Genomic DNA, 15,259 nt, shown 5'->3' with positions numbered 1-15,259 from the left:
TAAACATCAAGTTTCGACAAATTTTCTATAAAGAACTATATAAATAAGTGTTGTAAGTATCAATTTTATATAACAATCGTATCTTATTTTAAATATACACGGGAAAATTAAAGTTCTGAATGCATAGTTTAATTTGTGTACACTTAACCTACATAAGGCCTACATCGACTATCGACTGCATGTAGACAAAACATGATTTAAACTACATGTAAACATTGAGTTTTATCAATGGGAACGTAATTATGTTTAGTTTATGTGTGAGTTACACTAACACAACACCGAGTTTAGGTCAATGTGAACACGGCCTTAGGTATCACCTCCTAACAAGTTGTTATTGTTGGTTATTCTTGTAGGATCAATGGAAGTAGTTTCTTAATGCTAACAGTATTTAAGACTGGCTTGCTCATTATGATAGATCACAAGTCTAAATTTTACACATTGAGATAGTCCGTAAGATGAATTCGTTACATAGTGTGCTAGTGACGTAATACGATATATATATGGAATTTACTGACCCCATAAATACCGTATTAGGTCAATAGGACCCTATGTAACTAATAATATCAAAACTCTTATTTTCTTTTAAAAATACATAAACTATAATTGTAAAAGAATGCAACCATTTCTTCATTTTAATGGAAATTATTGACCGACATTGAATTTTTGTATTTGACGTTCTTCATTAATATATGCTGTTTTTCATTAGAAATTAAAAGTATACCAGAGAAAATACAATACAAAATATCGGTTGCATTCTTTAAACTGATAATTTTTCTTCATTTGATATAGAATGATTCAGTGTTTTTATACGACCGCAACAATTGAAATTTTTTTGATCGTAATATATTGTTATCACGTTGGCGTCGTCGTCATTGTCGTCTGCGTCGTCGTTGTCGTCCGAAGACTTTCGTTTTTCGCATTATAACTTTAGTATAAGTAAATAGAAATTAATGAAATTTAAACACAAGGTTTATGATCACAAAAGAAAAGTTGGGATTGATTTTGGGAGTTTTGGACCCAACAGTTTAGGAATTAGGGGCCAAAAAAGGCCCAAATAAGCATTTTCTTGGTTTTTGCACTATAACTTTAGTTCAAGTTAATAGAAATCTATGAAATTTTGACGCAAGGTTTATGGCCACAAAAGGAAGGTTGGGATTGATTTTAGGAGTTTTGTTCCCAACAGTTTCGGAATTAGGGGCCAAAAAGGGCCAAAATAAGCATTATTCTTGGTTTTGGCACAATGACTTTAGTATAAGTAAATAGAAATGAATGAAATTTAAACATAAGGTTTATGACCACAAAGGGAAGGTTGGGATTGATATGAGGAGTTGAGGTCCCAACAGTTTAGGAATTAGGGGCCAAAAAGGGGCCCAAATAAGCATTCATGTCCAGTGAAGGATGTTTATTCAATATTGTCGACATCGCGATATCTACAATGTTAACACGATATAGTGTCAACATTGTTTACATTGTTTGAACCCTTATATAATGTATACATCGTTGACATCGCGATGTATACAATGTTAAAACGATGTTGTGTTAACATCGTTTACATTGTTTGAACCCTTATATATTGTTTACATCGTTGACATCGTTAACATTGCGATGTATACAATGTAAACACGATGTCGTGTCAACAACGTTGACATTGTTTGAACTCTTATATATTGTTTACATCGTTGACATCGTTAACATCGCGATGTTTACAATGTTAACGCGATGTCGTGTCACATCGTTTACATTGTTTGATCCCTTATATATTGTTTACATCGTTGACATCGTTAACATTGCGATGTATACAATGTAAACACGATGTCGTGTCAACATTGATGACATTGTTTGAACTTTTATATATTGTTTACATCGTTGACATCGTTAACATCGTGATGTTTACAAGGTTAAAACGATGTCAGGTGAACATCGTTGACATTGTTTAAACTCTTATATATTGTGTACATCGTGTACACAATATTAAACCGATATCTAGTCAACTTTGTTAACATTGCTTGAACTCTTATATATTGTTTACATCGTTGACATCGTTAACATAGCGATGTATACATATAAGAAGATGCGGTATAAGTTCAAATGAGACAACTTTTTATTTAAGTTGCATCTTTTATAAGTATACCCCTATAAGTTTGACATTAATACGGAGTTTTGGTTTTTATCGAGTAGCAAGCTGTGAAAGGCACAAAAAAACACTAGTGTAAAACTATTTGAACAGGAAAAATAAAGGTCTAATGTAAAAAAAAACATGAAACCAGAAACACTTATGAACAATTCAACAAACGACAACTACTGAACGACAGATTCCTGACTAAGGACAGGTGCAAACAAATGCAGTTAGTTTAACGTTTATATACGTACCATAGACTCAATATAAAATATAAACACGATTTTGACACAATATTGTTAGCATTGTTATGTGAACAATTTAAACAGAAAGGTATTTATAAAAAAAGAAGTGGTATGATTGCAAATAAGTAAAATTTCCAGTACACACATACTAACTGGCACATCTATAGATAACCGTATGGCCTTTAACATTGAACAAAGTTTATATGGCATAGTTAACAATAAAAGACGCCCACATGAAAAATGGAAAACAATTTTAACTATATAACTAACTGCTTAAACATGTTAACTTATTTTAATAAAAAGAACGAAAAAAAAATGTATATACAACAACAACAAGATGTTGACACTACATTGTTAACATTACGATGTATACGATGTGAACGATGTAAACAGAAAGGTGTAGATACTATATATACAATATAAACACGATGTTGACACAATATTGTCAACATCGCGATGTATACGATGTGAACGATGTAAACAGAAAGGTATAGACTTTATATATATAAATACAATATAAACACGATGTTGACACGATATTGTCAACATCGCAATGTATACGATTTGAACGATGTAAACAGAAAGGTATAGACTCTATATATACAATATAAACACGATGTTGAAACAATATTGTCAACATCGCGATGTATACGATTTGAACGATGTAAACAAAAAGGTATAGACTTTATATATATAAATACAATATAAACACGATGTTGACACGATATTGTCAACATCGCGATGTATACGATGTGAACGATGTAAACAGAAAGGTATAGACTCTATATATACACGATGTTGACACAATATTGTCAACATCGCGATGTATACGATGTGATTGATGTAAACAGAAAGGTATAGACTTTATATATATATATATATACAATATAAACACGATGTTGATACAATATTGTCAACATCGCGATGTATACGATGTGAACGATGTAAACAGAAAGGTATAGACTCTATATATACACTATAAATACGATGTTGACACAATATTGTCAACATCGCGATGTATACGATGTGAACGATGTAAACCGAAAGGTATAGACTCTATATATATACGATGTTGACACAATATTGTCAACATCGCGATGTATACGATGTGAACGATGTAAACAGAAAGGTATAGATTTTATTTATATATACAATATAAACATGATGTTGACACGTTATTGTCAACATCGCGATGCATACGATGTGAACGATGTAAACAGAAAGCTATAGACTCTATATATATACAATATAAACACGATGTCGACACGATATTGTCAACATCCCGATGTATACGATGTGAACGATGTAAACAGAAAGGTATAGAACATATTGATAGGATACAATATAAACACAATAACGACACTATAAAGTTGGCATTGCGATATTGACAATATCGACAAAACATCGTGCACTGGACATAGTTCCAAATAAGCATTTTTCTTGGTTTTTGCACCATAATATAAAAAAGAAGATGTGGTATGATTGCCAATGAGACAACTATCCACAAAAGACCAAAATGACAAAAACATTAACAACTATAGGTCACCGTAGGGCCTTCAACAATGAGCAAAGCCCATACCGCATAGTCAGTTATAAAAGGCCCCGATAAGACAATGTAAAACAATTCAAACAAGAAAACTAACGGCCTTATTTATGTAAAAAAAATGAACGAAAAACAAATATGTAACACATAAACAAACGACAACCACTGAATTACAGGCTCCTGACTTGGGCAGGGATGGGGTTGATTACTTTAAAATGTAATCGATTAAATTACAATTACTTTGCTAATAAAATGTAATCGATTACATTACAATTACACCCTATTTCATATGTAATTGATTACATTAGATTACTTTTCTTTAAAGTTATCATGATTACTTTAGATTACTTATGATTACATTGTATATTGCAATATCAAATTTTTTTTCTAACCTTTTATCCTCACAAAAAAGCTAATTTTGGTGATTGTTTTTTAAAAAGCCTTAATTTATTTATCTTATTTAAATAATTTATAGACAAGTACAGTGTAACATGTGTTATTTGATAAAATAGCTATTTATAGACAAGTGTCCTTTCCCTATGTAAAAGATATATCTTTATTTTTTGTTACAAATTTTAAACAACTGCCTAATTAACAAAAAATCTGAACAAAAAAGGACAAATTAATTAGGTATAATTTTATTTTCTGTTTGGACATAATGGACACATCCATTAATGTTTTTACAGGTGTTAATCACTACTTCCATTAAATAAATAAATATATAAATTTGATTAAAGTGTCACATATTGATTGCCATAAAACATATAAAACAATTATAACATTTACACATAAAACAATCAATATCCAGCCATAAATACTGACTTATGAGACACTAACATTATAAAACTTTATACAATTACTGATCAATAGTTAAAACAACTAAACATTACTCATTAAAATTGTTTCTTATATCAAAGTTTTTAAAAACAAATTAAAAATCTGAATATATAATAATTTCTGGACTATGATTAAAATTGACGTATACAATGTAATATAAAGCTTAAAAATTATTGCCTGTATTAAAATTTTCTACTGGTAAAAATATTTACGTTAAAGAACGTAAATTCTGATTAAAATAAATTTGTTATGAAAATAATTTTCTTCGAATAAAAAACTTATGTAACATTTTACACAAATAGTGTTGGATACTTGAACAGTTCATGATTTGTATAAATTTATCGTCCATATCAAGATTGCTAAAGTGATCAATATATTTAGAGCATTCGGAAAATAAATTATACCGTAAGTCACTATAAAGTTCACATTCAAGAAGGAAGTGTTTTTCATTTTCTACATAACCAAGGTAACAAAACACACAGAGTCTTTCTTCTATCGGAATAGGCGGCCTGGAGTACCTGCCGATCTCGTAGGCAAGGGGTAGTGCACCGGACCGAAACAGAGCCATAGTTCGTCTTTCCGGCCTATTCCATTTATTTTAATAAACAATAGGTGTCTTGATAACAATATCAATAAAGTTAAAAGTGGTTGATTGTCATTATATGTTTGTAAATTTTTTAATACTTGATCTAAGGGAGCTACCATTTGATTTTTATGGGGGGGGGGGGGGGGGGGGGGGCTAGGATGAAAAATTTTGTCCTGCATTTTTTTTTTTAGCTGTAATCTCTGTCCTGCCTTTTTATTTTTCACTTTAATCGATCCTGCCTTTTTTTTTTAGTTTATCCTGACCTTTTTTTACCTAAATTGTTGTCCTGACTTTTTTTTTTGCAAGCGTCTCATCCTGCCTTTTTTTTACTCAAAACTCCTGTCCTGCCTATTTTTTTCAAATTTCATCCTAGCCCCCCCATAAAAATCAAATGGTAGCTCCCTAATTAAAAACTACATTGTAATAGAATTATTGTCAGGTGAAAACACAAAACAGCTCTGTAACTTAGGAAAGTATATACATTTCTCTTTAGATTAAGTTTATTGTAATAAAAGATATTTTGTATTGATGAAACTTATGACATCACCTGTTGTGTACTATGCATATTGTTTGTAATATTATGCCGTATGTTTTTACACTGAACATGTACTTGTTTATACTGATGAGCCATAAGGCTCAAAGTTAATAAAGAATTAAATATAGAAAGCACATATTTTATACACAAATTTATGGAAAACAAAATTTATTCAATTTGTCAATAAATAAATCTGATTTTAACTTCCATTTTGAATTTAATTGGGCTCATTTATTTATGTCATCCATCAAAGTCAAATTGGAACTAAATGTTTTTTGCATTTGAATTTCCATGTAGTTATGTAAAAATATTAGGTAAACTTATATGAAATCGGAGTTAATATCAGAAGTTTTCAATTAAGTAAAAAAATGTTTCAAGGCATCATAAGAGCTCAATTCCACAACAAAATATTGAAGAGGCAATTTCCTTCAGTAAACTGGTAACAAAATAAAACACTTGGTTTTACAAATTTGTTATATAGATGATACAATTTACAACATGGAACAAGGTCCCATCATAGTGCATACTAGTTACATGATTTTTCATTCAATCTTTACATGACATGCATGAGGGAGATACATTCCTTAATTTATAATAATTTCAAATATTTTGTAACAGCAAATTTTAATAACACAAAAAAATCAGTATTTTCATGCCAGTACCGAAGTACTGGCTACTGGGCTAGTGATACCCTTGGGGACTAATAGTCGACCAGCAGAGGCATCGACCCAGTGGTAGTAATAAAATTAACGGTACCAATTTTCTTGCACCAGATGCGCATTTCGACAATAAATGTCTCTTCAGTGATGCTCGTGGCCAAAATATTTGAAATCCAAAGCTAATATAAAAGATGAAGAGCTATAATCCAAAAGGTCCAAAAAGTATAGCCAAATCCGTGAAAGAAATCAGAGCTTTGCATGAGGGAGATACATTCCTTAACTTATAAGATAGACAACAAATATAAGTGGACGTGGCCAGGTATAACATGTATAACTTTTAATAGTATAAGTAAATAGAAATCTATGAAATTTAAACACAAGGTTTATGACAAAAAAAGGAAGGTAAGGATTGATTTTGGGGGTTTAGGAATAAGGGACCCAAAGGGTCCAAAATTAAACGTTGTTTGATTTCATTAAAAATTGAATAATTGGGGTTCTTTGATATGCCGAATCCAACTGTGTATGTAGATTTTTAATTTTTGGTCCCGTTTTCAAATTGGTCTACATTAAGGTCCAAAGGATCCAAAATTAAACTTAGTTTGATTTTAACAAAAATTGAGTCCTTGGGGAACTTTGATATGCTGAATCTAAAAATGTACTTAGATTTTTTATTATTTGCCCAGTTTTCAAGTTGGTCAAAAGCGGGGTCCAAAACTAAACTTTGTTTTATTTCATCAAAAATTGAATAATTGGGGTCTTTTGATATGCCAAATCTAACTGTGTATATAGGTTCTAAATTTTGATACCCGTTTTCCAATTGGTCTACATTTAGGTCCAAAGGGTCCAACATTAAACTAAGTTTGATTTTAACAAAAATTGAAATCTTGGGCTTCTTTGATATGCTGAATCTAAACATGTTCTTAGATTTTTGATTTGGGCCCAGTTTTCAAGTTGATCCAAATCAGGATCCAAAATTATTACATTAAGTATTGTACAATAGCAAGAAATTTTCAAATGCACAGTATTCAGCAATTGCAAGAAATCATCAATTGCACAATATTGTGTAATAGCAAGACTTTCAATACTCTAGTTCAGGGAAGCAATGCGCATGTGCAAGATCGATCGTGATTTTGCGTTATCGACTAATTAGATACGAGATTTGATAAACTGGGGGCATTATCAGTTTATTGATTTACCAGATCGGCATCGTTATTACTGTAGTCATATGCATAACTTATTTTCACATGCTATGGCAAACGAAAATATAAACAACATATAACAAATAAAAGGCAGCAGAGAACAGAAGTTACAGAGTATACAATAATATTATGACATTATATGTGATCTAATTTTCCAAGCGGCTGCATTTGAATAAATGCATAGTTTTACTGTCAGAGATTTAGAATAAATTATCTCACTTGTGCCGATTTGGCCAAGAATAGTAGAATAAATATAAAATTCTATGCGCACAGATCTATACGTTGGACATGATAAAACAAAATGATATTCGTCTTCCAAAACATTCATATTGCAACATATACAAATTCTATTTTCTCGTTGAGTATTCAGATAACGACCAACTTCAACATTTAATCTAAGTGTGCCGCTATGCAATTTTGTTAATATAGATACATTACAATGAAAATCTAAGTATCTTTCAAAACCAAATACTACTTTATATCGTTTATAAATACAAAGTTTGTTACATTCTTCTAAAGCTGAAGATTGCACTGACATATTAAAACAGATTATTTTGACCGTTATGTTGATTAATCTTAATGACAAAAGGAACGGTTAGATATATGTCACCTGACTTTGAATGTTACCTTCATGCAAAAATGGACAGATTCATGCTGTGATGTTCACTTAGCAGATCGTCTGTATATTCAAGAAGGTACAGGTGCTATTTCATTACCATATCTGAGGAACTGATCTTAGGTCATAAAAATAAAAGTCAATCAACACCTAGGCCATATGGTATCATAAAGTTTTACCTTAAACTATTAATCTCACCAGGCGACAGTTAGAGACAATTTATATACCCTTAATAATCGTAATCATATTCTGACAGTTAGGTACCATTAAAATATATGTTCAAAATGCTAGCCCTGATTGCATGCGTGTATTTACATAAATGTTTTGTGCTTAATTCAAATGCATCGGATATTGACAATTTTTGAAAGGAGGGGGAGATGGGTCGTTCAGCATTTTATTTTGATATATTGTGAAGCATACATAATATTGTATACAGAACATCTAGTTAATTCCAATATATATATATAATGGAATTTCGGGAAATTGGGAGCTTCTTTCTGTCCAAAATACAGTATCCAGGGCAAAATTTTGCAAATATTTATTTTCACTTTTCCGTAGTTTACTACTAGATGGACTTCGTTTTTCCTGAACAGTTAATTTCATGTTTTGTCTGAAGTGAAGGTTTTCGTGCAGTCGTCAATAACCGTTTGTTTTAATCGTCCAATTGCAAGTTAAATGCATATCCATGCTGGTCAAGATCATGATAATGATATATGAATGTTGAAACTATTTTGTTCTATATTGCGCTGGACTTTAACTCGTGTGTTCAAAATGCAACAGTCAGAGTAAAGACATTTATATATCTTATAAGTGGGTGCGGCTTTTTTGCTAAGAATTTAATTCCATATGACGCCAGCTGTAGCTGTTTGATTTTATGGGAACTTTATATTTTTATTATGGTTTGAACAAGGAACGTATATACTGTACCAAGGTTTAACGGTCAGATTATTTATATGATATTGAAAACATAACATTTATGAGGCCATGATGTTTATTTTTTATTGAATACATCGCATAATATCATTCATTACGACTATGTGTTATGACCAGCAACAACTTTTCAAAAAGCTCTGTCTTACATGACAATCATATGGTTTAGATTGTTTATCTATATTCTCCCGAAAAAAGGCTAAAGAGAATAAATTATGAAGTGTCACCATTGTATGCTATACTGTTTTGGCAATTAATGCCATTACGCCAGCATGTTTCTGGAAATTATTCTCAATCAACAAAAAATTATATTTCTGCACATAAACTTCTTCAAAGATCTTAACAGCTTCCAGGGACTTGAAGGACCTCGTTCCTTCTTTATCAAACATTTCGTTTTTGCAAGCAGTAATTTCAATTTTCTTTTCCAATTTTCTCCCGTAATTTTTAAACACTATGTCCCGAAATTTTTCAAAATATTACTTATTTTACTTTATTACACATAAACATAAACAAACAAAAAACAGACGACACTCAACGACTTCACAGGTAAACGGGAAAGCGGCAGGCGTCCTAATAAACGCATATTAAACACCGAATATTGATGTGTACCATATATGACTTTGCCCCCAGTTCAACCAAATCTCGTATATTCTCGCATGAGTTTTAATTAAACGCTTGACCCACTCAGAATTCTAGGTCGCGAACAAGCTTTCCCTGAACTACTGTATTGGAGTTATCTTTCTTTGTCCAGAATAGTAACTGAATCAACTTTAATCATTGTTTTATACAATACGCATACAATGTACATGTATATTCACCTTTACTACCAACTGATAAATTAAAACAATCTTTACCATTCAGTGATGACAAGCATTTTTTTTTACATTTTAATATTTTATGATGCATTTAAATGAGTAGTTATTAGTTATTGTTGCAAACTCCATTAGATCAGTTTTGGAATAAAGGAAAGGGGGATGTGAAAAAAAAAATCGGGGAAAAAGGGGGGGGGGGGTATGGGTTGGGTAGGGGGTTGTTCAATTGTTCTCATTTCAGATTTCATAAATAAAAAGAAAATTTCTTCAAACATTTTTTTTGAGAGGATTAATATTCAACAACATAGTGAATTGCTCAAAGGCCAAAACATTTTAAAGTTCATTAGACCACATTCATTCTGTGTCAGAAACCTATGCTGTGTCAACTATTTAATCACAATCCAAAGTTAGAACTGAATCCAGTTTGAATGTTATGTCCATACTTGCCCTAACCGTGGAGCATCTGGTTTTGTAACTAGTTTAGTATATTTCAAGGGCACCAAAATGAGATTTGTTTATGTTTTGATTAATTTTATGAGGAAAAGAATACTAAAACTCTTGTAGGTCTTTAATACAATTGCAATTATTTATTTATTTTGATAGAAATTATCAACCCCTATTTTTTTTTGAGTACTTTTTATACGACCGCAAATATTCAAAACATTTTGGTCCTATATTGGTTTCATGTCGTCGTTGTCGTCCTCGGGGGCGTCCGAAGCAGATGATTTCCGGATAATAAATTGAGAATATTAAGTAAATAGAAGTCAATCAAAATTTTAACACAAGGTTTATACATGTAACCTCTTTGAAACTTTGAATTTTTGAAAAAGTTAGCTTTTGTACCTCAGGAATAGATTACCTTAGCTGTATTTGGCAAAACTTTTAGGAATTTTTGTTCCTCAATGCTCTTCAACTTCGAACTTTATTTGGCATTTTAAACATTGTTTTTATTTGAGCGCCACTGATGAGTCTTTTGTAAGAGAAACGTGCGTCAGGCGTAAATATAAAATGTTCATGCTGGTATCTATGATGAGTTTATTTGATTTTGGGGTTTTTGGTCCCAACAGTATAGGAATAAAAGGCCAAAAAGGGGCACACACAAACATTTTTCTTGGTTTTCGCACAACAGTTTTATTTGTACAAATTGTGCTTTATTTTGCCTTTTTTTACTTTTTTGATTCAAGTGTAACACCGATGAATCTTTTGTAGACGAAACGCGCATCTGGCGTGTATACAAAATTTAGTCCTGGTATCTATGATGTGTTTATTTACAACCACTTTGTCGATGCCACTGCTGGTGGAGATTTATTTTCCCGAGGGTATTACCAGCCCAGTAGTCTGCACTTTTGTGTTGACATGAATATAATCATTGATATGGTTATATTTATAAAGTAACTATTTCTATGTCGAATTTTTGAAATATTAAGGTTTTTTTTAACTGAGGAATAGATTACCTTAGCTGTATTTGGCAAAACTTAATTTTGGTCCTCAATGCTCATCAACTTCGTATTTTATTTTGCCTTTTAATACGCCCGTCAAAATTTTGAGGGGACGTATTATGGTATACAAATGTCCGGTGTCCGTCCGTCTGTCTGTCTGTCTGTCTGTCTGTCTGTCCGTCTGTCCGGCGTAAACATGTCGCACCGTAACTTGAGAACGACTTATCCAAATTTAATATAGTTGTTTCTTATGATGGTCAAATGATCTGTATACTTTTTGGTGAAAATAAGATTTAAACTTTTTGAGTTACGGCACTTTGTAACTAAAACAGGGGTGTGTTTTTTTTCACATGTCGCACTGTATCTCAAAAGCGTTTCTTGATTATTGCTTAAAACTTTACACACTTCTTAGTTATATTAATCTCAATATCTGTATACTTTTTGGTGATGATTCAAAATTTCATTTTTGAGTTATTGAGTATTTTGTAAAAAAGGGGGAGGGTTTTTTTACATGTTGTGCCGTATCTCAAAAACGATTTACGACTATTGCTTAAAACTTTACACACTTCTTTGTTATATTAATCTAAAGATCTGTATACTTTTTGGTGATGACTCAAAATTTCATTTTTGAGTTCTTGAGTATTTTGAAAAAAAAGGGGAGGGTTTTTTTTTACATGTCGCGCCGTATCTCAAAAACAATTTATGATTATTGCTTGAAACTGTACACACTTCTTTGTTATACTAATTTAAAGATCTGTATATTTTTTGGTTTGATTCAAAATTTTATTATAGTGATATTTGTTAAAAAAAAAAAAAACAGGGTGGGGGGTTTCACATGTCCCACCGTGTCTTAAAAACAATAAATGGTTATTGCTTAAAACTTCCTCAGAAACTATTTACGATTATTGCATAAAACTTCCACACAAGACGTCGGGTATATCATGCGCTCATTGCGCAGCTGTTTATTAACTTATTTTGATCTGAGCTTCGCTGATGAGTCTTTTGTAGACGAAACGCCTGTCTGGCGTATATATAAAATTTTAATCCTGGTATTTATGATGAGTTTATTTGTACACTAGTTGGTTGATTGCAGGATAAATTGATTTATATACAGCTATGTTAAATGTGTTTTATTTATTCATCAGACTCCAGTTCACTCAGAAAATGTAAGAAGTGGACGAGAAAGAAAAGATACAAATAAAATGTCTAACAACGTAAATACAGCTGATTCCATGATAATCTCCCTTGATAAGATAACAGATAGGTCAAAGGAACACTCCATCTCAAATTCAGGTGAGGTTAAGACAACAGGCAAGTCAAAGGAACACTCCATTTTAAATGCTGCCGAAAACGACTTTGAATGTAAAGTGTGTGGTGAACGTTGCAGTAATGGCACAAATCTGAAGGCGCATATGAGATCACACATTGATAAAAAGACTTTCAACATATTTAAATGTGATACATGTAATAAAGAACTGAGTACAAATGATGGTTTAAAGAGACACATAAGAACTCATACTGGAGATAAACCTTATAAATGTGATGTATGTGGTAAAGTGTTTGGGGAGAATGGTAACTTACAGAAACACATGAGAACACACACTGGTGATAAACCTTATAAATGTGACGTATGCGGCAGAGAATTTAGTGTTGGACAGAGCATGAGGACCCATATGAGAACACACACCGGTGATAAACCTTATACATGTGATGTATGTGGTAAAGGGTTTGGGCTGAATGGTAACTTACAGAAACACATGAGAACACACACTGGTGATAAACCTTATAAATGTAATGTATGTGGTAAAGGGTTTGGGCAGAATGGTACCTTACAGACACACATGAGAACTCATACTGGAGATAATCCTTACAAATGTGGTGTATGTGAAAAAGTGTTTAGGTATGTTCATGGTATACAGAAACACATGCGAACACACACTGATAAACCTTTTAAATGTGATGTATGTGGTAAAGGGTTTAGGCAGAATGGTAACTTACAGAGACACAGTACTTTTCATACTGATGACAAAAAGTATAAATGTGACCAATGCAGTAAAAGTTACCCTAGTGGTCATAGCTTACAAATACACATGAGAATACACACTGATGATAGACCTTATAAATGTGGTGTATGTGGTAAAGGATTTAGTCGTGTAGAGATCACAAGGACCCACATGAGAACACACAACGGTGAAAAACCTTATAAATGTGGTGTATGTGGTAAAGGATTTAGTAGTGTACAGATCACAAGGACCCATATGAGAACACACAACGGTGAAAAACCTTATAAATGTGGTGTATGTGGTAAAGGATTTAGTAGTGTACAGATCATAAGAAAACACATGAGAACACACACCGGTGAAAAACCTTATAAATGTGATGTTTGTGATAAAGGATTTAGTTACTTAATGAGTTTACAGACACATATATGTGTTCAACCGCATTAGGAAATGTTGGATATGATGCATGAACAAATGCCGAGAAAAAAACTATTTCATTTAAAAGGATACTAGTATGAGATCATTCAATTGTGTATTAAACCTGAAAACTGAAATCTAAATTCACATTTTTGTCGAATCTGCGACTTTTGATTCAAAAAGCTTGACAAAGGAATAGTGATCTAGCAGTGACAGTCACTGCAGCGTTAACAAACTGCTAAAAACGTAATATTTCAGTACGTAGAAGACTTGGGACTTCATACTATGTACTTGTTGAATAAAGAAACCTAGTATTGTGAAGATTTTCTCCGTCATATGTCTACTGCCACTTATCTCAGTTTCAAGGTTCAGTGACTTCTTGAAAAAAAGATATTCGTTTAATATTCTGATGTTCTTATATATATATATTAAAAATGTGTTTTGCATGTACTTATCTTGCAATGTCCTAATACCCGTCATACAGTTTTCCCTTGACCTCTACCTCATTTAATAGATCAAAGAACAAGGTTAAGTTTTTCGTGGTAAAGTCAATATCTCAGATACTATAAAGAGTAGGTCTACTATATTTTTGTGTATGGAATGACTTGACCAAACTAGCAAGTGCCATCGGACCTTGATGTCATTTCTTGGTTCAGTTGTTATATATTAAAAGTTATGTTTTTAAGTTTTGATCTGTTTTTCTAATATAATAATCAATAGGTTAACTGTTTTCAACCTAACATTTTTTTCTTAAAATGTCCTGTACCAAGTCAGGAAAATTGCCATTATTATATTATAGTTCGTTGCTCTCCTTTTACAAATGTGCCCAAATGGGAAAATCTATACCACATCTTCTTTCTTTATATTAAACTAGAACACACCCGCGAAATCGCGGGCATTCAGAGCGTAGTTTAAAGTATGTAAAGTGTTTTTTGGAAGAATTTTGTAAAATATTGAATGACTGGAGAATTTCAGCAAAAGTATCATAAGTCATATATAGGTTATTTGGGACAGGAAAATGCTTTTTTTTTTTGATCCCTCCTCCTTTATTTCCAAAATTCCCAATTTTCGGTTTTCTATCAATTTCAATAACATAGTTTTCATTTAGTATGTTATGAATATTTAAGTAAGGAGCCTGTAATTCAGTAGTTGTCGTTTGTTTATGTGTTACATATTTGTTTTTCGTTCACTTTTTCGGTACATAAATAAGGCCGCTAGTTTTCTGGTTTGAATTGTTTTACATTGTCATTGTCTTATCGGGGCCTTTTATAGCTGAGTATGCGGTATGGGCTTTGCTCGTTGTTGAAGGTCGTACGGTGACCTGT

General features: G+C 32.0%; 1 protein-coding gene across 2 annotated transcripts in view; it reads left to right on the top strand.

Annotated features, from left to right (window-relative positions):
• Positions 1-14,380, top strand: part of LOC143051594 (uncharacterized) — a 37,738-nt gene extending 23,358 nt beyond the window's left edge. For both annotated transcript variants that reach the window (XM_076224484.1, XM_076224485.1), the window contains exon 5: positions 12,663-14,380. In XM_076224484.1, the coding sequence (XP_076080599.1) occupies positions 12,663-13,964 (1,302 nt within the window). In that variant the 3' untranslated portion in view covers positions 13,965-14,380. The remainder of the gene's footprint in view (positions 1-12,662) is intronic.
• The last annotated feature ends 879 nt before the right edge of the window (positions 14,381-15,259 follow it).

The sequence above is a fragment of the Mytilus galloprovincialis genome, chromosome 11 (assembly GCF_965363235.1).
Source record: "Mytilus galloprovincialis chromosome 11, xbMytGall1.hap1.1, whole genome shotgun sequence".
In the NCBI taxonomy this organism is placed as follows: Eukaryota; Metazoa; Mollusca; class Bivalvia; order Mytilida; family Mytilidae; genus Mytilus; species Mytilus galloprovincialis.
This window is presented reverse-complemented; position numbering and strand designations above follow the sequence as displayed.